General features: G+C 38.1%; 1 protein-coding gene across 1 annotated transcript; it reads left to right on the top strand.

Annotated features, from left to right (window-relative positions):
• The first annotated feature begins 202 nt into the window (after positions 1-202).
• On the top strand, positions 203-23,470 carry LOC148073998 (uncharacterized). Its single transcript, XM_087797007.1, has 48 exons — positions 203-317; positions 1,451-1,489; positions 1,570-1,831; positions 1,897-2,011; positions 2,990-3,062; positions 3,138-3,235; positions 3,540-3,732; positions 3,887-4,012; positions 4,100-4,217; positions 4,279-4,417; positions 5,311-5,415; positions 5,490-5,562; positions 5,621-5,758; positions 5,825-5,989; positions 6,986-7,080; positions 7,157-7,283; positions 7,352-7,607; positions 8,490-8,539; positions 8,608-8,708; positions 8,776-8,927; positions 9,017-9,155; positions 9,214-9,297; positions 9,362-9,541; positions 10,198-10,437; positions 10,496-10,649; positions 10,732-10,860; positions 11,852-12,002; positions 12,081-12,124; positions 12,197-12,385; positions 12,483-16,850; positions 16,965-17,185; positions 17,307-17,478; positions 17,553-17,797; positions 18,458-18,641; positions 18,713-18,893; positions 18,962-19,140; positions 19,212-19,284; positions 19,367-19,491; positions 19,553-19,584; positions 19,935-20,103; positions 21,051-21,155; positions 21,235-21,275; positions 21,407-21,529; positions 21,670-21,771; positions 21,846-21,971; positions 22,665-22,704; positions 22,921-23,044; positions 23,118-23,470. The coding sequence occupies exons 1-48, from the start codon at positions 254-256 to the stop codon at positions 23,275-23,277; spliced, it is 10,569 nt and encodes a 3,522-aa protein (XP_087653133.1). The 5' UTR covers positions 203-253; the 3' UTR covers positions 23,278-23,470.
• The last annotated feature ends 1,991 nt before the right edge of the window (positions 23,471-25,461 follow it).

The raw sequence follows: 25,461 nt of genomic DNA, 5'->3' as shown, positions 1-25,461 counted from the left end.
TTAAGTTTTCACATGCGCGTTCAAAACATATACACAAATTAAACCTATATCCATTTTGTTCTGTGTCGAAGGAACCTGGAACTTGGGGTGATTGATTGATCACTTGATCTCAGGGGTGTCGGACTTCCTGTGTGGCGGATTAGGAAAAACTGCTCCACCTAAACAGCAAACACCATGTCACCTATATTAGGAGATTGTCGGGGAGCTGTCAGTTAGCACAAGCTTGACCTTCGGGAAAGAACAAGAGCCAAAGATGCCGCTGGACTGGACCATTCCGTGGCTCTACCTCTGTTTGGGCACCAGTGCCGCATCCATGGGTGAGTTTCTCTATCAATGTATCTGTCTTTCTTTCTGTCTGTTCGTCGATAATAAGGACAGAATAGCTCAGGTGGTAAAGTGGTTGGCTAATAACCATTTCTATCTCTGGTTTTATCAACTTTCTCTGTGCATCTTTCAGTCATCTGTGCCTCAACACTTCAAAATGGTTTGTTTTTTCACATGTCAATGATTTAAAGGTTGCTGCGCAAAACCAGACAGTGATGGAAGACTAGAGAATGGATTGGATCAGGCTTCCTTGTTTTTGCCTTCATGAATTTTTAAAGAATATATTAAAAGTTCAAGCTTAAAATAAACATAGCGGTGAAAAGCAATCTAACTAAATATCTGTGGGAGTCTGAAAATGTTTTTAAATAAAATATTGTTTTTTGTTAGCAGCAGAAAATAATAATAGATCAGGGATATGAGTTTGTTAGGGTGGAAAACTTGTACTTTGTGTACTTTCATCTCAGTTAAGTCCAAAGCAGAAATGGATCAGCGAGGTCGATTGAAACTCGAAATGAAATGTGACATAGTTTATTGAACTCAACCCAAATTTGTAGTGTATTGAATAAAATATTGAATGGTAACAATACAAATGTTGAAATGTTTATCCTGAAATGTTTTCTCTAAGCATTTAATTGATTTTTAAAATATTTTTTCATTAAAAATTCTGTCATTTAATATTTGAAATATTTGAATAAAATAGTATTATACCATCATTTTTATATTGAATTGAAAAGGCTATAATAAAAAAACATTGAAATAAAAAAAAATAAAAAATTCAATTATTGGGATAAGAATATCAAACTCTTTGTGAAAACAGAAATGTATTAATTTTGAAAATATTTGAATGTTTTAATACCCTTTTATATAAAAAATAAATCTAACCTTTCAATATACACATTATTTGTAATTAAAACTATTTAATAAAATAAATGTAGAAATGATTTAATATAGTTATTAAAAAGAAGGTATGGTTAAAAAAACAAACATAAAAAAGTATTTAACATTTTTTAATTTCAACGATTCAATATTCCAATGGTACTGATTTATTTCCATAAAAATCCGTTAATCTTCTTTATTATGTCAATCTGAGCCAAGTTAATTAATTAATCTGTTATTTTCTGTTCAGGCATGCTTCCAGCAACATTTCCAGTGTCTGTAGTTGAAGGTAACTTCTTCACTAGCATTTCTAATAATGTACATTTTTTACAGCACTGGTTCAATATTTATTCTTTATTATTTTATTAGATGTGAGCTACGATCACAGTGATCTGTTCTGCAGCACTTGGGGAAACTACCACTTCCAGACATTTTATGGACATTACTTTCAACTTGAATCCAATTGCAAATACGTCCTCGCCACACACTGCAGCAGCAACTATGAGAAATTCCATGTTGAATTCAAACGGCAGGAGATAGAGGGCGCTGTCTTTATAAGCGAGGTCTTCATGATCCTGGATGGAGTGGAGGTGCAGCTGGACCAGTCTGATATCAAAGTGGACAATAATCTGTGAGTGAAAGAATTTATCAGTTTCCACCAAGAAGGTAAACAATATTGTATCTTCACAACTCCAGTGTCAACTTACCGTTCAGCGGTTTTGGTATCTTGATCGCTCGAGATGACGACTATATCACCATTGAGGCAAAAGTGGGTTTGAACATCGTGTGGAATGAAAAGGATAATTTGTGGGTATGTGTTTTCTTATCGACTCTCCATATATATTCCTTTTTTTTTAAAGAAAGAAATAACTGTGTCCAATACATAAATATACAGTATATTATTGTATTAAATGTATTTTATTTTGCTTAATTTTAACTTAATTAGCTTAATTTTTTTTATATGCAACTTTATGGCAATGTCTGTTATTGTATTTTAATTTATTAAAAACATCAATCAATTTTAATTTCATTTTTATAACTTCATAATTTTACCACAAATATCTCTGTTTACATCACAGGCAATATAAGTTTCTGATTTGATTTAAAAAAAAGTTAGTTAAAGTTAAAGTGTCATTAAAGCCGATCAAAGTACTAGATTTTCTAAATAACTAAAACATAATAATTAGTTTATTTAAAAAAGGCAAAAACTCTCACTTCAATATAAACGGAATATATGATAAGGAAATTGCTAATAATAATAAAATATTTAAAACATTTCAGATATAAAGTAATAATTGCTGATGAAAAGTCTTTAGATGAAAGTGGATTTAATAAAAAATAGAAGTATGCACCAAAAACGTAAATTAAACAAAAAAGAATATTATAGAAGAAACCTCATGTTTTACTTTGCAATAAATCTAAAAGAAAACAATAATTGGATCAGTTTTGTTAAACAAAATGCTAAATACATTTTTGAATGAATTAAATTAAAAGAGAGAAATTACTTTAAAAAAGTAAAAAAAAAGTTGTTAGATTGGCTCAATTTTTAATGTCATGTGAGTCATGACTGTGGACACCATGGAATATGATGATAATAAAGAATAAATATGTTGCAGCTGTGAGCACAAAACTTCAACTTGGGAGTAGATTTTTATTAAAGCCTGATATTAGATTTATTTCTTTGTTTTTATATTACCTAAGCATCAATCAGCATAATCCCTCTTTAGCAGTGCTGGTCTAGGTCCTTCATTTAAGTCAGTTAAAGAGTTTTCATCCAAACTTCTTTCAGGTGGAAATTACTGAAGCTAAATTCAAGAATCAAGTATGTGGCCTCTGTAGTGACTCCAAGAATTTACATGAAGGTAAGTATTGAAACAATAACTTCAAACATGCATACAACCACATTTCACACTTTTTTTTTTCCCTTTCTGTGAAAGATACTCAGATGATGCCAAATAACCGGGAGATCTTCAAAGTAGACGGAAAAACCTGTGAAGAATTTCCGATCTTACTGATGTGCAACATTGAAGACAGTGTAACTAAGGAAACTTATCAACACCATTTTAAACATAAATGAGAAGCAAATAAACACACAGTAAAACTACAAATACTAAATATATATCCTTGTTCCTACCGTATCAGTATATATTCCAAAATATATTGTATTGTGATAAAATTCTTACCAATACACACCCCTGAAATAAGAAGTGACTTCCAGAACATACTTCATTTTCAGTGTAGCAGCCATGTCAGAAGTAGAAATATTTTTAAAAAAAAATGATTACCTGCAGGAAAATAATGACCATGTTCTTTCCAGTAAAACTCATTTCTGTTCACAGAGAGAGACTTGCATGAATCTCTTGTCCTTCTCCGGCTGTGTGGAGCTCATCGACACCTTCATCGAAGCCTGTGTGAACGACCTCTGTCTTTGCAACGGCTCCGCCTCATGCCTCTGCCCCACCATGAAAGAGCTTTCCCGCCAGTGTGCTCTCACCGGAGCAAAGCCGCAGACGTCACTTCCTTCACAGTGCAGTAGGAACACAATAGTTTTTCTGAACATCAGATTAAGATAAAAGATGAGAAATTTCAATACACATGGTCTACTAAGAAACATAAAAAACAAGCATGTATATATGAATATGTCAGAGACGGAAAATACTCAGATTTTTAATGTTTTTCTTAAAAGGAAAAGAATGCCCTTTTAACATGGAGTATAAGGATTGTGGGAGTCCCTGCAAGGAAACCTGCAGCAACCCACACGCCAGCGATTTATGTGCTAAACACTGTATTGACGGATGCTTCTGCCCTCAAGGTAAATATTATTTAATATGTAATGCATTATGTGTGATCAGACCATTTTTTTCCTGATATTTATTTGAGCGGTTTTACGATTCTCCAGGAACTGTCCTCGATGACATCACAGAAAAGGGTTGCATACCGGTCAGCAGGTGTTCCTGCTTACACAACGGTCTGCCCAAAAATCCAGGCGATTCATACACAAAGAAATGTCAGACATGGTAACCCAGTCTCTCCACTCAACTGTACTTAGATCAAGCCTAAACTGATACTTTTTGCTAGCACCTGTTCTGGTGGGGAGTGGAAGTGCAGCGACAAAAACTGTCCTGCAGTCTGTTCTGTGAGAGGAGGATCACACATTTCCACCTTTGATGACAAGACGTACACTTTCCACGGAGATTGTTCTTTTGTCCTGTCAAAGGTGAGCAAATCAGGGAATAAGGGAATGATGATAATCATAATAATATTAAAATGTGTATTTTTGTTTAAGTAAGTAAGTAAGTACCTTTGATAATAAATATCATTGAATGAAAAAAGGTTTAGTTCAAGTAACTTATACAAACCTACAATGTACGTTTATTTTATAGTAACAAGTGTGTTACGATAAGGCCCGATAACAAATGTGTTTGCGGTATCCCTTGTGTTGTCTCTGGATCATGGTGTACGATCTCCACCACGGCATATGTATTTCTGGAAGCCAGGGAGGTCAGTCACCTTGACCCAGAGAAAAAAAAATCAGATTTTTCAGTTTTCAACTTGAACAAACATATATGGTGTGTATAGACTTTTTAGAATTTTAAATACTAGTTCACTGAAGAAGTGTCCAAGATCGAAAGTGTCCATATCGCAGTCAAAAACTGAAAATGCACCACAAACTCAGAAAACAAACTCAGGACAACTGAAAAGAAAACAGCGAAACACTATGAACTGTAATTTAAAAAAAGAAACAACAGAAGAATTCAGACGTACCACATAACCAAGGTTACAATCTGTCACCTGTTGCTCAGGGGTGCTAAAGTGACTAAGGCTCAGCAACAGGCTCAGTGGACCTGAATTGACTCCAGGAACAAAAAATGAAGTGGGACAAACAGTGTTGAGTAAAACAACGACAGGAGATACATTTGAACAAATGACATTTTGTCATGTGAATATTTCAGGAAACAAATCCTGATTCATGCAGACAGTACAGTGTTGCTATGTTTCAAAATGATTTTGTTTATTATACAGACGCGCCACCAAAAGATCTGATGTGACAAGTATGTTTTTTAATCAAATATCTTAATTAAGATTATGTTGTTTCTCTCTTACCTGCAGGACAAAGATGGTGCCTTCAGTGTTCATGGGGACTTGGTCCAATGTGAAGGATCATCAGTATCCTCTTGTTTGACTGCAGTAACTCTAAATTTGCTACACACCAGGGTAAATATTTTCAGCAGTACATAACCTTAAAATGTATTCTAATGGTTTAAATAACTGTTTTTAACCCCTTAAAGCAAAGAATTACGGTGGACTCCACTGGGCGAGTCCTTGTAAATGATCGCCCCGATTTTCTTCCTCTGAAAATGGGTGAGTGGATATTTTTCAGGGTTTTGACTCCAACATTTGACTCATCTGTGCCCGACAGACCATGTTCAAATATTCCAACCGTCAACTTTCTACATTATTGTTGAGACCACATACGGCGTGATTCTGGAGCTCCAGTTGACTCCCATCATGCAGGTCTACATCAAAGCCAGCACCTCTTACAAAGGGAATCTCCGAGGTTGGTTTTTCTGCTCTGCAAAAAGTGATGAAGAAATGTGATGTGAACTATCGTGTGTCTGTGTAGGACTTTGTGGAGATTTCAACGATGTTGAAGCTGACGACTTTAAAAGTGCAAGTGGACTGAAGGAGAAAATGGCTCCTGCGTTTGTTAACACATGGAAAGTCAAGAGTAGCTGTTCAGATGTTAATGGAAAACTTGATAATCCCTGTTCTTGGACCATGGCCAAAGGTGGGTCTTTCTTTTAATGAATTAATGTTGGTTCTGATGGTCAATATTGACCTTATCAGGTGTGTGTGGGTGTTTTTGCTCCTACCCTTGACTTTTTTGTGTTTTTACACTGTATACATGATGTCCCCCAAAGAAATAATTTCATTCAATCAAATAATTTATATGAAAAACGAATTTGGAACATGTTAGTGCAACAGAATATTAATAATAATAACAATCATCAAAAATAATTACAATAATAATAATACATTTTATTTAAAAGAGCACTATCAAAATGGTCAAGGTCTCATAACAAGTATTAACCCTTGTGTTTTCTCTGAAAACGAATGTGTTTGTGGTATGTGGGGCACAACACAAGGGATACTTCAAACACATTTGTTTTCGGGCCTCCGGGTCAGCACAACAGGGTTACAGGAAATCAAAACTGCATAATACAATAAAATCACATGTAGAAAAATAATCAAGACAATAAAGTAAGGCAATAACAATAAAAATGAAGGGAGGCTATGTTCAAAATTAAATTAATAAGTTCCAGAAAAAACTTTTGCGTGGACCAGCAATAATTAGCAATAAACACTACTTATTTCTGAAAATAATTAAAAAAGGAGTTTTGGGTTTAGCTGTTTTATATTTCCATAGATGTTTTATATTTTCAAATTCAATTTTAGTTAGTTGACCTTGATTCTGTCTTATCCTGGTCCACTGGAGCCAGGGCTGTATTTATTCAGACAGATGTGATCACTAAATAAAGATGAACATGAGCCACTTCAACATACCGTTTTACAAAAAATAAGAGCAAGGGATCTATTCTCTAATATAACATGATTCTGCATGATTACTTTTGATTTCCACTTAGGTCCCGTTGCAGGAATAAGGATGGGGTGTAAATCAACTTGCAAATTCAGAGCTTTTATCAAATAAAAACTAACAATGCTCAATTTCCCGCTGTATTTGTATCCAAATGTTTGAAGGATATTTGTGTTTTATTTCCTTCAGAGAAAAATGCTCAAGATTTATGTTCGTCTCTGTCGGATCAACATGGGATTTTTGCAAAGTGTCATTCTGAAATTGACCCGGAGGAATATGAAGCAGTGAGTTGAAACACATCTTTGTATATGTGATTTCATTTTAAACAAATAGTTAATTTCTCTCTTTTTTTCTCTCCAGACATGCATTTATGACGCCTGCACCTGTGCAGACAGTTACTTCTGTATGTGTGCGGCTGTTGCCTCGTATGTCCACGACTGTGCTGCTGAAGGAATCTTTCTTCACGGATGGAGGGAAAACATGTGCCGTAAGTTACTGGATTAAATAGTGGATGTTTAATATAATTAAGTGTTTTTTTTATTTATTCTTAAACAGAAACATTCACAACTGATTGCCCCAGAAATCTTGTGTATGGCTACCATATGACGAGCTGCGCTCGCACTTGTCTCTCTCTCAGCCAATCAGACACAACATGTCAGGTGGAGTTCACGCCCGTCGATGGCTGTGGATGTGAAGAAGGAACTTACCTCAACGAGAAGAGTCACTGTGTTCCCGCCTCGCAGTGTCCATGCTATGCGCACGACATTGTAGTGAACCCTGGGAAGTCCAAACAAGTAAACGGAAAACTCTGGTGAGGATTGAAGAAACTTTTATGTCTATCGATTGAATTATCATGACACCAGTAAAGCGCACTCGTCGACTTAGAGGACAGAATACTATTAATATTTGATTTAAGAAAGACTTACTTTCAAACAACTTCAACAGATTGTACTTACTTAATAACTAAAAAACGTGTGCAATGAACTTCCCTCAAGATTGTTTTGTTTTTCTTCTACGTGAAGAAAAAAACCTCAGTCACAAATAAGGATGAGTACTGCGACTGATACTGCTTTGACATAACTCCCTACAACAAAATTAGCATATACTTTATTTTTTACCACAAAACGGTTTTGTATAGTTTAGAACCTAAAATAATGTGGTACTGAGAGTTAAGAAAAACAATATTATTGTGGCCATTGGCCATCCTAAACCACGTGTGTCAAATCTCATTTTATGTGGCCTGTCTGATTCTCGGTTCAAATCAAAGTAGATTAATGTTGATATCGAGACCTATGAATGCGCTAGTGTTTACAATAAGATAAGGAACGTTTATTATGGATGTCAACAATTAAACAGAGACAGTTTCTTTTTGCATTTTGGGCTTCCTAAGTTTGTGTGTCCTGGACATAGAACTCTAACTTATATAGTGCATTCTATCATAGCCAGCTCTCTAAGATCTACACAATAATTCCCATTCACACACACTCACAGAATAATCTAGGGGGGGTTGAGAGTCTTACTTAGAGACCCAACAACTTGTTGGTACAAGAGTCTAACCAACCATGCATTTAGTTTTTGGATATAAATCAATGGGTTACCCTGCAGATAAGAAGGGGATCTGTTGCTGGATCAAAACAAATCTGAAATATCAGCAACTTTAAACCAAACGGTTAAACCCTTCTTTATCTTTCAGCTCCTGTCATGAAGGGAAACTCGTGTGCAGTGGACTACCCAAACCTACAAGTTGGTACAAACTTCTTCAACGTATAAATAACACCAGCTCACTTGTCATCTGTCTTCTTCACCACCAGCCTGCACACATCCCATGGTTTTCTTCAACTGCTCCGGTGCAAAATTAGACACAAAAGGATCGGAATGTCAGAAAACATGCCAGAGTGTGGACACAGAATGTGTAGGATTCACATGATTTTGAAGCAAACGGCTGTCTTTTTTGTTTGTAAATGTATTGTATTGAACAGGAGAGCTCACATTGTGTATCGGGCTGTGTATGCCCTGGTGGTCTGCTGGCTGACAACAAGGAACGCTGTATTGAAGAAGAGCAATGTCCCTGCACCTACGATGAGAAGTTTTATGATCGAGGACAGAAGATCACAGTGGACTGCAACACTTGGTGCGTATTTTATTTAATGTAGAGTCTCATGAAGGATGTGTGGTATCTTCACAATTCATCTCATTCGATTTTTTTAATCTCAATCCAAGTGTTTGCAAAGGAAAAGAATGGAAATGTACCGATCATGATTGTGACGGAAAATGTACAGTGTACGGGGACGGACATCACCTCACTTTCGATGATAAGAAATTCCATTTTAAAGGCAGTTGTTCCTACATTCTCTCTCAGGTATGGAGTGATGAATGGCTGTGTGCATTCTTGTTGGTCTCAATTTAATATCTTGCAGGATTTCTGTCGGGGAGACAACCAAGGAACCTTTAAGGTTGTGACACAGAGCTTCCCAATCAATAAAGTCTGGCTCCATTTAGGGGTATGTGCTGGCATTTAAAGATGTATCATTATGACTGTCCCTAATGTGTCTTTTTTAATTTTAGAACAAAGAAATTGTTCTCACAGAAGATCATGTGAAGGTTGTCAAGAAAATCAAAGGGAATGAGATCCCTTATCATGTCCAGACTGTTGGGATGTATTTGGTTATTGAAGCACAAAACGGTTTAGTTCTCATCTGGGATCAGAACTCAATTCTCATGATCAAGCTAAGAGCTTCATTTAAGGTGAGAAAAACTATGTTGTTCATGCTATAGAAACAATGTGATATTTGTATTTTCAAAAAAGGATGGTAAGTCTACTAGTGGGGGTGAAACATATTTATAAATTGTTCAAATACATATTAACAAACAAATGAATAATTTATTTTCTCTCAAGTTATCTTAATTGTACTTACAGTTGTCAAATGGAATGGCATGGTACTATTTTTTTCTTGGAATATCTTTTATTATATATGTGATAGATATGACAAGTTCATATGATACAAAAAATAATAGACAACGTTTGCCTTTATTTTCTCAGTAAATTCCAAATTAATTGTCTGAAACGGCAAAACGTAAATGCTGTTTTGATTTGAACTTCTGAATAAGCTTACTCTTGTTACTCTGTTTATGTGTTTCAAACTTAAAAACATTGCATGAATATGTTGTCTTTCATGAACAGCAGGTAGATGTCGGCAGCTTGTTCATGCTTTAAATAGACATGTTTCATTTTTTACTGTTAGACACACACACATTTTATCTGGGTCTCACAGTAGGAGGAAATTAAAAAAAATATAGAGTGGCTTTTGCCAAAACCCTTTTTAAACATGTTTTTCTAACAAACTTGCAAACTTCAAGTGCAATAGTCTAAGATATGTAAATATCTTTTAATTGTGTTACAGGGAAAAGTTTGCGGTCCTTGTGGAAATTTCGATGGAAACATTAAAAACGACTTCAACACTAGAAGCAAGGAAATTGTGGCGGATCCCTATGAGCTGGTCAACAGTTGGAAAGTATCACCCAAGTGCCCGGATTCCATCGCACCAAAGCATCCCGTCACAGTCTACTCCCATAAACGGGCATGGGCACAGAAACACTGTAGCATTGTTCAGAGTGAGGTCTTTGCTGCCTGCCACTCAAAGGTATGAAAAAAACGAAACGACACTGTGGTACATTATTTACCATGTTGTCTGTTACTAGGTGTCTTCGGACAGCTATTATGATGCCTGCGTGAAAGACATGAGTGACTGTAACACGGGAGAGACCGGAGGTTTCTGCTCGGTTGTGGCTGCATATGCAGCAGCTTGTACTGAGGCCGGAGCCTGTGTGAGGTGGAGGACTCCTACGATGTGCCGTAAGTGACACTGAGAACACTGTAAATGTCATTTCATGCATACTTAGAAACACTGTTTTGTTTGGATTTCCTTTTTTTTTAGCGATCTTCTGTGATTATTATAACCCTGAGGGCGAGTGTGAATGGCACTATGAGCCGTGTGGGAAACCATGTATGAAGACATGTAGGAATCCTTCAGGAGTCTGCTACAATCCAGTCCCATCGCTTGAAGGTGTGTTGGACTGAATAACTGTAAAAATGCATGTCTTATTAATTAAATATGTCCTATTAACAGCACATGCCTCTGATGAGGAGTATATTTAGCATAATGTATTTTTTAGACTATAAGTCCACTAGATAATACGTTGCTTTAAGGTGGGTGCGGATTCAAAGTATTAATCCATAATCAGTAGCGGAGTAATACTATGGAGCCTTGCATATTACAGTATACCCCGTCGTATAATTGTATTATAAAGTATAATACAGAGCTTTGCTGAATATACTAATGGGCCTGGGGGATTAATACTGTGGGGATTGCACGGTATACTACATGACCTTGCAGAGTGGTACTAAGGACACTTGCATATTATACTACGAAGTCTTGCCTGGTATACTAAAGAGCCTTGCATTTTATACTGCAGAGCTTTGCTGGGTATACTACTAAAGAGGCACAGATAGCCTTTGTTAGTACTATACTATGGCGCAACGCAGAGTATTAGTACAGAGCCATGCAGAGTAGTACTACAGAGCCTTGCATATTATACTATGGAGCATTGTGTAGTATACTATGGAGCCTCACAGAGTAATATTACGGAGTCTTTTGGTTATAGTACAGAGCTTTGTGGAATGTACTACTGAGCCTGGTGGAGTAGTACTTTGGAGATTGTGGAGTATACAAAGGATTTGTGGAGGGGTTTTGAATTTGATTTGGTCTGATTTTGATCTGATTTTTTGTGATAGTGATTTTAGTTATTTGGTAGTGTATTTGTAGTAGTATTTTTGTTTTTGAATAATAACAATACATTATGCCACTATAGTCACATAGAAGGACACTTGTTATACTTATTTAATTGTATACTGTGTTTTAAAGTCATGTCGGAAGTTCTGCTAGAAGACATACAAGTGAATATCAATTCCTTCCCAAATCTCGCCAAAGTGTAATAGCATGTCACTGTCAACCTTTCTATAAATCTGGTATAATTCTTCCTGTTACTGTTCAAAAGGCTGCTATCCGACATGCCCACCTGAGCAGCCTTATTTGGAAGAAGCCTCCATGAAGTGTGTGTCCATGGAGGAGTGTGGCTGCTATGATGATGAGGGAAATCATTACAAGGAGGGTGAAGAAATTCCAAAGCAACAAAACTGCTTCAAATGGTACATTGCTCATTCATAACAATTGTTTTGCGATATTGTTTTGCTTGACTTTGATATTTATCTTCACCTTCTGTTTAGTTCATGCTCCTCAACAAAGGTGATTTGCAAACATAAAGTCCAAGGTGAGATGAATACAGAAGGAATTGTTTTAATAAAACGCCTGAGTTAATGCTTTATATCCGTTACTCAAACAGAATGTTCGTGTAAATACAAGGGAGAGATATACAAATATAATGAAACAATCTACAACACCCATGATGGGAATGGAACATGTATTAGTGCTGTTTGTAAAGAGAATGGTCTCATTGAAAGAACCATTGAAGACTGTGTTACAACCACCACAGAGCAGCCAACTACAACAACATTTTCATTCACCACAACAGGTGAGACTCAGAAATATGTGTTTAAATGTATCAAGTTTATATAAAACAATTAATTTGTTCTTTCTGTGATTCGGTACATTCTATGTGGGTGTTTTAGGTATATATACAACTTCGACCACAACCCAGACAGAGACAACACCAGAAGCTTCAACAACTATTATGCCAACGTCCACATCTTTTACAACCACGCGGTGCAAAAGGTCTTGTAAATGGTCAAGGTGGATCAATGACTACTATGCGGATACTGTGCCTGGTTCTGGTGGAGACTATGAAAACTTGGAAAAAATAGCTGCTACTCATCCAAGTGTTTGCAGAAATCCTGTAGACATACAATGTAGGGTGGCTGACAGCGAAATTGATTTCAGTAAAACTGATCAGAAAGTAACATGCAATGTGACAGTCGGCCTTATTTGTCACAATAACCAACAAGGACCCCCACCTAAGTGTTACAATTATGAAATCCGTGTCAAATGTTGCATTGATGATTGTTTAGCAACATCATCCCCAACAACTACAGCAACATACAAGTCCACATCTACATCAAAACCAAATGTGTCTACAACACTTGAATCCACAACAGTCACAGAGGAGGCCACTACAACAACAGAAAGTACAGAGAAACCAACAACAGTAACAACAGAGAAATCACAGGTAACAACCAAAACAACAGAACGCCCCGTTTCCACAACAACCAGACCGTCTGTATCAACAACTGAGGAAGTCACCACATTTTCAACACCAACTGCAGCAACAACAACCCAGACAGAGACAACACCAGAAGCTTCAACAACTATTATGCCAACGTCCACATCTTTTACAACCACGCAGTGCAAAAGGTCTTGTAAATGGTCAAGGTGGATCAATGACTACTATGCGGATACTGTGCCTGGTTCTGGTGGAGACTATGAAAACTTGGAGAAAATAGCTGCTACTCATCCAAGTGTTTGCAGAAACCCTGTAGACATACAATGTAGGGTGGCTGACAGCGAAATTGATTTCAGTAAAACTGATCAGAAAGTAACATGCAATGTGACAGTCGGCCTTATTTGTCACAATAACCAACAAGGACCCCCACCTAAGTGTTACAATTATGAAATCCGTGTCAAATGTTGCATTGATGATTGTTTAGCAATATCATCCCCAACAACTACAGCAACATACAAGTCCACATCTACATCAAAACCAAATGTGTCTACAACACTTGAATCCACAACAGTCACAGAGGAGGCCACTACAACAACAGAAAGTACAGAGAAACCAACAACAGTAACAACAGAGAAATCACAGGAAACAACCAAAACAACAGAACGCCCCGTTTCCACAACAACCAGACCGTCTGTATCAACAACTGAGGAAGTCACCACATTTTCAACACCAACTGCAGCAACAACAACCACTGAAGCCCCCTCAACCACAGAAAAAACATATACTGTTAGCACAAAGGCCTCAACAACACTTGAATCCACAACAGTCACAGAGGAGGCTACTACAACAACAGAAAGTACAGAGAAACCAACAACAGTAACAACAGAGAAATCACAGGAAACAACCAAAACAACAGAAAGCCCCGTTTCCACAACAACCAGACCGTCTGTATCAACAACTGAGGAAGTCACCACATTTTCAACACCAACTGCAGCAACAACAACCACTGAAGCCCCCACAACCACAGAAAAAACATATACTGTTAGCACAAAGGCCTCAACAACACTTGAATCCACAACAGTCACAGAGGAGGCTACTACAACAACAGAAAGTACAGAGAAACCAACAACAGTAACAACAGAGAAATCACAGGAAACAACCAAAACAACAGAACGCCCCGTTTCCACAACAACCAGACCGTCTGTATCAACAACTGAGGAAGTCACCACATTTTCAACACCAACTGCAGCAACAACGACCACTGAAGCCCCCACAACCACAGAAAAAACATATACTGTTAGCACAAAGGCCTCAACAACACTTGAATCCACAACAGTCACAGAGGAGGCTACTACAACAACAGAAAGTACAGAGAAACCAACAACAGTAACAACAGAGAAATCACAGGAAACAACCAAAACAACAGAACGCCCCGTTTCCACAACAACCAGACCGTCTGTATCAACAACTGAGGAAGTCACCACATTTTCAACACCAACTGCAGCAACAACGACCACTGAAGCCCCCACAACCACAGAAAAAACATATACTGTTAGCACAAAGGCCTCAACAACACTTGAATCCACAACAGTCACAGAGGAGGCCACTACAACAACAGAAAGTACAGAGAAACCAACAACAGTAACAACAGAGAAATCACAGGAAACAACCAAAACAACAGAAAGCCCCGTTTCCACAACAACCAGACCGTCTGTATCAACAACTGAGGAAGTCACCACATTTTCAACACCAACTGCAGCAACAACAACCACTGAAGCCCCCACAACCACAGAAAAAACATATACTGTTAGCACAAAGGCCTCAACAACACTTGAATCCACAACAGTCACAGAGGAGGCCACTACAACAACAGAAAGTACAGAGAAACCAACAACAGTAACAACAGAGAAATCACAGGAAACAACCAAAACAACAGAACGCCCCGTTTCCACAACAACCAGACCGTCTGTATCAACAACTCATGAAGTCAAGACATTTTCAACACCAACTGCAGCAACAACCACTAAAAACCCATCACACAATAATCAACCCAGTACTGTTAGCACAAAGGCCTCAACAACACTTGAATCCACAACAGTCACAGAGGAGGCCACTACAACAACAGAAAGTACAGAGAAACCAACAACAGTAACAACAGAGAAATCACAGGAAACAACCAAAACAACAGAACGCCCCGTTTCCACAACAACCAGACCGTCTGTATCAACAACTGAGGAAGTCACCACATTTTCAACACCAACTGCAGCAACAACAACCACTGAAGCCCCCTCAACCACAGAAAAAACATATACTGTTAGCACAAAGGCCTCAACAACACTTGAATCCACAACAGTCACAGAGGAGGCCACTACAACAACAGAAAGTACAGAGAAACCAACAACAGTAACAACAGAGAAATCACAGGAAACAACCAAAACAACAGAACGCCCCGTTTCCACAACAACCAGACCGTCTGTATCAACAACTGAGGAAGTCACCACATTTTCAACACCAACTGCAGCAACAACAACCCAGACAGAGACAACACCAGAAGCTTCAACAACTATTATGCCAACGTCCACATCTTTTACAACCACGCAGTGCAAAAGGTCTTGTAAATGGTCAAGGTGGATCAATGACTACTATGCGGATACTGTGCCTGGTTCTAGTGGAGACTATGAAAACTTGGAGAAAATAGCTGCTACTCATCCAAGTGTTTGCAGAAATCCTGTAGACATACAATGTAGGGTGGCTGACAGCGAAATTGATTTCAGTAAAACTGATCAGAAAGTAACATGCAATGTGACAGTCGGCCTTATTTGTCACAATAACCAACAAGGACCCCAACCTAAGTGTTACGATTATGAAATCCGTGTCAAATGTTGCATTGATGATTGTTTAGCAACATCATCCCCAACAACTACAGCAACATACAAGTCCACATCTACATCAAACCCAAATGTGTCTACAACACTTGAACCCACAACAGTCACAGAGGAGGCCACTACAACAACAGAAAGTACAGAGAAACCAACAACAGTAACAACAGAGAAATCACAGGAAACAACCAAAACAACAGAACGCCCCGTTTCCACAACAACCAGACCGTCTGTATCAACAACTGAGGAAGTCACCACATTTTCAACACCAACTGCAGCAACAACAACCCAGACAGAGACAACACCAGAAGCTTCAACAACTATTAGGCCAACGTCCACATCTTTTACAACCACGCAGTGCAAAAGGTCTTGTAAATGGTCAAGGTGGATCAATGACTACTATGCGGATACTGTGCCTGGTTCTAGTGGAGACTATGAAAACTTGGAGAAAATAGCTGCTACTCATCCAAGTGTTTGCAGAAATCCTGTAGACATACAATGTAGGGTGGATGACAGCGAAATTGATTTCAGTAAAACTGATCAGAAAGTAACATGCAATGTGACAGTCGGCCTTATTTGTCACAATAACCAACAAGGACCCCAACCTAAGTGTTACGATTATGAAATCCGTGTCAAATGTTGCATTGATGATTGTTTAGCAACATCATCCCCAACAACTACAGCAACATACAAGTCCACATCTACATCAAAACCAAATGTGTCTACAACACTTGAACCCACAACAGTCACAGAGGAGGCCACTACCACAATGGAAGCCACAGTGACAACAAAATCTACACTAAAACCAACAACTCCAGCCACGGAGCAGAGCACAACTTTTAACCCAACAACTTCTGAAGAGCCTTCAACTCAGCATTCCACTACACCTGGCAGTACTACTGAGTGCTCCTGTGTGTACATAGATCAAATATTTCCAGCTGGTAAGTTGTTGCTCTTCATTTTCATTATTTATTAAAAGTATTTTTCATGATGTATCCTTTGATTAACCCATACAGTCAGAAATTTAATTTGACTATTTTTCTTATTTTATTCAGGAAGTTATATGTACAACAAAACAGACGAAGAAGGGTGGTGTTTCATTGCTTACTGCAATGTGACATGTGGTGTTGAGAAGCACGTTCAACCTTGTCAATCCACGACCACGTCCACTGCAGCAACTACAACTCAAGCATTTACTACAACAACCATTTCAATTTCTACAACACCACAAATGAGCCCTCCAGAAGATTGTTCCTATCTCGACCCACCGAGAAAGGTAACTTCAAATTATTTCTCAAGAACATCAAACATCTTTGCTGTTCAACTTTTTTGAAATCAAGGCAATTGAAATGACTTTATTTAAAAATAGGTTCAGTTAAATTGTTCATTTTTTTTAGAATGGAGAGACATGGAAACCAAGCAAATGTATCACTGAAATATGTGAAAAAGGAGACGTCACAGTAAAGCACTTTCCATGTGGGAAAGTAACCACACCAACATGTGATAACGGATATCCGCCAGTAAAGGTCTTTGACGAAAGCGGTTGCTGCTTTCATTATGAGTGTAAATGTAAGTATTTTACAACTCGTGTTATAATCATAGTTAATGGCGAAATTATGAACGTGTTCCCTGTAAAATCATAGGCATTTGCAGTGGTTTTGGAGATCCTCACTACATCACATTTGATGGCCAATATTACAGCTATCAGAAGAACTGCACGTACGTCCTGGTGAAAGAGATCATCCCTCGACATAACTTCAGCATCACTGTGAAAAATGAGAACTGCGACGCCTCCGGAAAAGTGACATGTTTTAAGGCATTGACGGTGAACTACAACAACTATGAAATCATTTTAAGCCAGGATTTGGAGCCAAAAAGTATCCTCAAGGTAAACACACTTCCAGTTGTTGCAGTCATTTCAACTTAAAGGCCTTAGTTTTAGAAGGTTGAGACTGTTGTGAACGGCTTCAATTCAATTGTATTAAAAGGGTTATCATAACAAAGGTATCTAAAGATACTTTACAATTACAGTAAGACTATATTAGAGAATAGAAAAACCCATATCCCAGTGGATCAACAATGAGTGAAACACTGCGTGACAGTGTTGAGGAATAAAGTCCTTTTAGAAGGCAGAAACCCCGAACAGAACCGGACTCGCTGTTAACAGCCTTTTGCTGTGAGAAAAGAGTAGGGGGGGATACAATGAGAGAAAAGAGAAAACCATAGAGCAGGGCAGCAGAGTATGGGGGGCCATGGAGAGAAATCTTGAGATCGAACTTCCTTAAATCCTTAAAGAACCAAACAAATGTTTTTATTTTAACTTTCTTTTAATTTATTTGAAGGATTACAGACACAAAATAAAAGGAATGAATCATTAAAATCAAATAATTTGTTAAAAATCGCTACATGATTTTTTTTTCTCATGGGGGTCCATGTGGATACAGTCAAAGGGCCACATGCTGGTCTGCTGTGCTTTAAAGTCATGTTTACATTTCAGATGATTGATTTCAGATAAAGGGAACTAGTTTAACCGTTGACTCTTTGTTAGGCTTTTGTTAACGGGGAACGGGTCATCCCCACCTACTCCAATGACAACTTCAGCGTCGAAAGCTCGTCTGTCAAACTGATTCTCAGGATACCTGCAATCCAAGCAGTGGTTTCTCTCGGTAGCCTCGCTTTCAGCGTTGAACTGCCACCTTCTCTTTTCCACAACAACACGGAGGGACAGTGTGGTGAGACAAACGTTGTCCGATTATATGACAGAGGACTAGTGTTACCAACGGCCAGTGTTTTTACCCCCCAGCAAACTGCGACAACGACAAAAGCAACGACTGCAGATTACCAAACGGGAAGGTTAATTCTACTTGCTTTGAAATGGCTCATTACTGGCGAACGAACAAGACGAATTGTGAAAGCCAACCCCCAGATAAGCCCCCAAATCCGTGCACCAAGGAGTCAGAGTTGTGCAAAATTATTTTGAGCAAGTAAGTTCAAAGAGTAAACTTTCGCTGTCATGGAAGGAAGCAATTCAACTTTGTCGTTTCATTGTTAGGGTTTTCGAGAAGTGTCACAGTAAGATCAGGCCAGAAAACCTCCACAAGGCCTGTCAATTTGACACTTGCTCCATGCCCAACATAACAATCGGCTGCTCCAGTTTGGAAATGTATGCTGAGCAATGTGGAGAAGCTTCCATCTGTATAGACTGGAGGAAAGCTACAAATGGAACATGTGGTAGGAGACTATCTAACTAGCAAACCGTCTTCAAACCTTAACTCTCTTAAATCTTTCATCTCTTTTTATAGAACAAACCTGTGCAGGTAATAAAGTCTACGACCCTTGTGTCAGTCAAGACATTGTGCCAACTTGTAATGAAAGGTGAGTTCTATCTTTACTGAAGTCAGTTTTATTCATCAACATTTGTTGTATTTACCATTGAGCTGCTTTTTCTTTAATAAAGATATAATGAAAAGCACAATAAACAGATCATGAACCTGAATGGAGACAAAACCTACAAGGAAGCTTGTGTCTGCCCTGAAGGAATGACCTTGTTCGCCTCAAAATCTGACACCTGCGTCAGCGCCTGTGCGTACATTCTTCCTTTGTTCAAAATGATTTATTGTTTCTGACCATGGTTTCTTTGCAGGTTGCACCGGGCCTGATGGACAACCAAAACAAGTCAGTTTTATTTTTGTTTTTACAAACTAGCACAGTAGTGGATCAATAATTTGATACATTTTAGAGCCTGTGAGTGAATATGATTTAAACAACTCAAATCGACTAGTTATTTATCTAGTTAAATAAATTAAACTTTAAAACATCCCATTTAATCTGTTTAATATGTAATTGTTTTTATTAAATACATTTTAGTTATTTTTTAGGCCATCTTTTGTTTGTTGTGTATTTTAGTGTCTTTTGTAGTCATTCTTGTGGTAAGGCCAAGAAGATATTTTGTAAATCAGAGCAGATCTGTGGTGTAGGTTGTTGGCACCAACAGATAATTGACTTCTATTCCATCCATTGAACAGCCTGGAGACAAATGGGAAAGTGGTTGTCAGCAATGTGTCTGTGACGAGGAATCCATGGGTGTTGAGTGTTACAACCTCACATGTTCAACCCCGGAACCTGTTACCTGTAACGTCGAGGGTGAGGTGCCGGTGACCCGAATAGTAAACTGCTGCCCGACTCTGATCTGTGGTGAGTTAAAAGAATTCAATTGTGGGTTACACGTTTTAAATTTGAAATGCATTTCACCTGCTGACTATGACCTCAAAAATAACAAGGTACTGTCAAAACCACGTTCACCTTAAATTTAAATAAGCCAGATGTTATCTTAAATGTTCAGAGTATGTCAAATGAACTGAGGGGAAACACAAAAATGAGAACTCCATCTTCAGAATCAGAATTATTTTTATTACCATTATTGGTGGAAGGTTTCAGCAATTAGGAATTTGTTAAGGTACTAATGTGCGACAGTTAATACAGTTTTACTATTTACACAGTGCAACTTAAGAATGAAAAGTGTTTGTTACGATGATTTACTGTTCAAGAGTCTTTTTTGATCCGAGGGAAAGAAAACTGTTGTTGTGGCAACATGTTCTGGTCCTGATTGACTGTTATTAAATTTAGTTTATATTATAGAATAAATGTAAATCCTGAAGAACATATGTTTTTTTAACAAAACGTTTGCTTATCTCTGACTGCAACCGTCCACACACAACAAATCCACTTTGATTATATCGATATATATACTGTATATATGGTCGAAGAAATGGCATTTAATAGGTGAAGTTGGCAAAAAGAAACATTTTATTCATATATTTTTATAATGAATACTTGCTTGCTATGATCATAGTTAAGTGGATTAAACGTTTTATGAAAAAATAGTTAAAAAATATAAAACTTATTTTCTGTTGCGTAAGCCTTTAATTTGTATTTAATGATTACTTTCAATCCCACAATAATATCAAACAAATAATAAAGACATAGATGCTAAGGATTTGACTCAAGACACAACAAAAAAAATAGACTTCCACCATGACAGGAAGCAATTATTTTATATATAAATATTTAAAAAAAAGAAGGTTCAATAAAATGATTCAGCGGAAGTTATAAAGTTTGTTTTTCTTTTATTCCTCCCACAGAATGTGACAGATATCAGTGCCCACAGATCCCAACTCAGTGTCCTATTGGATTTGAGCAGCGAATTTCCTTCCAAAATGGCAGCTGCTGCCCCTCTCACACCTGTGGTACGACGTCTGTTTGTAATATTTGGAAACCGTCAAGTTTAAGAAAAGCTATGTGTGATTCAATTTTTTGTTTTTTTAGTTCCAAAAGGAGTTTGTGTCTTCAATGACACTGAGTTCAAGGTATGTTGTTGCTAAGTGTGTTAGCATTTAACATGTACTTCAATTAATATGTTAAAATAACTTTTCTTATTTCTTTTAAAATGTGATCAAAATTTCAAGGGTTCTCAAATAACATATTCAATTCTTTACAGCCTGGTTTTAGATTTTTTAAATCCGTGTGTGAATCTTGCCTCTGTACCGACAATCAAGACCCAAAGACCGGATTAAACATTGAAACATGCTCTAAGCAACCACCATGTTCACCATGTCGTCTGGTAATACTTAACACTTTTTTAAATCAGTATTTTATTGTTATTCCATTCACAAGTAACAATGACAGTTTGAGCATATAAGTGTACACATTTTACCTGTTGATTTGTAATTTTTTTGAAATGTTTTTTTTATTCCATTACAGGGTTATGAGTATGTTAACGACCCAGCAAAATGTTGTGGATTATGTAAGAAAACCAGTTGTGTTTTCAAACCTCTTGGTTCTGACAAAGAGATCATTGTGAAGGTGCTTTTAACAGCAACTATCTTTCTTTAGTCTGCTGCCTGTATTTGTAACTAAATTATTATTTATCGTTACAGCCATCCCAGTCTTGGTCACCACCTGGAGACAACTGCACTGTTGTTCAATGTGTATTGATCAATGGTGAATTAGTCACTAAAGAAAAAGTCATCGAATGTCCCTACGTTCCTGAAAACTGCATCCCTGTGAGTATAAAATCCCCTTTATAGAGCAGGCTTCTGCAGTCTGCTGACCCACAGGTGTCAACTTTATATAAAGAACAGAACATGGCCATGTTGTCATTTATTATTATAGGTCACAGTGTTGTCGCCTTTATTTATATCTACATTAGTCCTTGTGATCACATGACCATGAATAGCCGATCTAAAATGTTTGTTTACCAAAAGAGTCAGTTCTGTGTTACGGCATTTTTGAGTATTTGAATCCACAGACCTGTATCTGTAGTATCTTAAAATGTCCAATTTAAGGTAAAATAAAAAAATAAAAAAATGATATTAAGAATTTTCCTGTTTACCTTAAGTAAAGTAATGTATTGCACTGACAGTAATTTGTTGTTTATGAACTAAAATAATAACTTTTTCCAAATGCCACGCCCATGGTCACGTCCCTGAAGCTCTTTGTTACTCCATGATATTACTTATGAGGCCCCTTAGTCATGACATCATCTTCATAATCTAGTTACTCTCCTCCTCTGTTACTAGTGTGAACACTACTTTAATATTGACCTCCTCTGATACATGAGCAAAACCACCTTTACCTGATACTACATTACTATTTTCGCTTTTGATATTGTTTTTGCTCGTGTTTTTGAATGTCTTTTTCTTTACAAAAATACATTTATATTAATAAATATTACATCTTTGTCTGTTTTACTGCAGGGAACCGAACAGACTGATATGAAAGGATGTTGCAAAACATGTAAGTTCAAATCCAGGAAATAAAATTGACTCAGATTGAGGAAGCAAAAAACAATCCCACACTGCTCGCTATAAACGTGGTCCAGGCGACCCGGTCTTTTTTATATATGAATGTACAAATTCTAAACATTACATTTCTGATGTGTGTTACTATTTTAAATGCTACTTTCAAAAACCATATACAACTATGTGTTATTAAACTACATACTTTCTGAAGGTACTCCTAAATACGTCTGCCAGATGAAGAAAAACACCACATATCTGTATATAGATGACTGTAAGTCAGTCCATCAAGTGGAAATCTCATCCTGTGCAGGGTCATGTGGAGAGTCCTCATCCATGTAAGTCTGACAAACTCAATATATTTTTTTAAACTGAAGGGTGACTTTTAATCATCGTACCATTTATTCACAGGTATTCTGCGGGAAGTAACATTCCGATGCATTCCTGCTCCTGCTGTAAGGAAATGTCCACAACCACGAAGGAAGTGATGATGTCCTGCGCCGATGGCAAAAAGATGAAAAGCTACGAAGCCATTGTCAAGTGTGGTTGCAAAACCGCAGAATGTGCATAAAGAAAACATATCATGTTTCACATATGACTACTTAGGTTCTCTTTCCTCTTCCTGAGCACCTGTGTTTTTATTATCAACTCTTGTCTGGACAAAAGACAATTTATTTTTGAAATAAAAATACTTGTGCTTGTTTTACAATAAACGCTTTTAGCTCAATATTATTCTTAATTTCCATTAAAATCTTGCAAGTATACTTATTCGTTTGTGTTTGTCTTCATTTTGAGCTCAATATACACATGCACATAATACCAAACATTAGGGGGGTGACATTAAAATTAATTATATATATATAGATATTTGTATTCCTATATTATAACTTTTGTTTATCAAATATATTTTTTTAGCTCCACCCTCTGCTGAACCAGCTGAAAAACTTATTTGCTCGCTTTGAGGCAAACAACAGCAGCCAGGCACAGAAGACAACGCCACCTTCTGAGGACGAGGAGCTCACTCTATCCCCAGAGAGTGTGAGGCGATGCCTCAGACGCACAAACCCACAGAAAGCCCAGGGTCCTGATAACATTCCTGGTCACTGTTATCTTCAACTCCTCACCGAGACAAGCTGTTTTCCCCACATGCCTCAAAGCCACCACCATCATCCCGGTCCCTAAGAAGTCGTCGCCCTCCAGCTACACTCACTCCCATCCTCATGAAGTGCTTCGAGCAGCTTGTCCTGCAACACATAAAGTCTGAGCTCCCTCCCACCCCGGACCCCTTCCAGTTTGCATATGTGTCTAAGCGCTCATATGATGATGCCAGCTCCGCTACCCTCCACTCAGTCCTCACCCACCTGGAGACCAAAGACTCGTACGTCAGAATTCTGTTCATAGACTTCGGCTCAGCATTCAACACCATCATCCCCCAGCAGCTCATCCAAAAACTGGACCAGTTGGGACTCAACACCTCCCTGTGCAACTTGCTGTTGGACTTCCTGACGGGGAGAGGGTCGGCAGTAACACCTCCAGCACCATCACACTGAACACAGCCCCCCCCCCCCAAGGATGTGTGCTGAGCCCTCTCCTCTTCACTCTGCTGACCCATGACTGCACTCCATCATCCAGCTCCAACCTCTCCATCGAGTTTGCGGACGACACAACTGTGGTGGGTCTCATCAAAAACAGCGATGAGACGATCTACAGGAGTGAGGTCAACAGGCTGACCACGTGGTGCAAAGACAACAATCTCCACCTGAACGTGGAGAAGACTAAGGAGGTCATTGGGGACTTCAGGTAAGTGAACACCCAGCATCCTCCACTAACCATCAACTGAGCTGCAGTGGAGAGGGTGAGCAGCACCAAGTTCCTGGGTGTGCACATCTCTGAAGATCTGTCCTGGAGCCACAATACTGAATCACAGGCCAAAAAAGCCAACCAGCGCCTGTACTTTCTCCGAAGACGGAGGAAAAGCAAGCGCTCCACCACCCATGATGCTCACCTTCTACAGAGGCACAATCGAGAGTATCCTGTCAAGCTGCATCACAGTGTGGTACGGTGCCTGCACAATGTCCTGCCGCAAGAAGCTGCAGCGCATTGTAAGAGCAGCTGAGAGGATCATTGGTGCCCCCCCCCCTCCTGGACATCTATAACAACAGCATCACCGGTAAGGCCATCAGGATCAGTGGTGACCCCACTCACCCGTCCCACAGTCTCTTCAGCCTGGAGTCGTCAGGCAGAAGACTCCGCAGTCTTCAGGCCAGAACCAGCAGGTTAAAGGACAGCTTCTTCCACCAGACTGTCAGGAGGCTCAAATCCTCCCTGTCCTACCATCAATCTCACCTCCGCTTGTACGACCTCTGCACTACCTTTGTTTTTTTTTTGTTTATATTCTGTTTATTGGTTGATTATTTAAGTATTGTTGGTTATTTATTTCATTTGTTGGTTATTTATTTTTATTTATTATTTATTTTTGACGTGTTTTCATTGTCTACTTCATGTTTTGCATCATGGTTCTAAGAGGACTACAATTTCATCTATGCTGTATGTCTTGCATACATGTATATTTGACAAATAAAATAACTTGAACATGAACTTGAATTGTATTCATATACCGGAGTGACACTCATTTATTAAATGTTTTTGTAAATATCTACTTTGTGACCGATTTTTAATTGTAATGTAATCCGGAGGTCAGCGTTTTGTTGCATTTTTCGTCTCAGTTCAAGATCAGTGTTCATATAAAAATGTA

The sequence above is a fragment of the Callionymus lyra genome, chromosome 8 (genome assembly GCF_982586985.1).
Source record: "Callionymus lyra chromosome 8, fCalLyr1.hap1.1, whole genome shotgun sequence".
Taxonomy (NCBI): domain Eukaryota; kingdom Metazoa; phylum Chordata; class Actinopteri; order Syngnathiformes; family Callionymidae; genus Callionymus; species Callionymus lyra.
The sequence above is the reverse complement of the archived record's forward strand: the minus strand, read 5'-3'. Positions and strand labels throughout refer to the sequence as shown.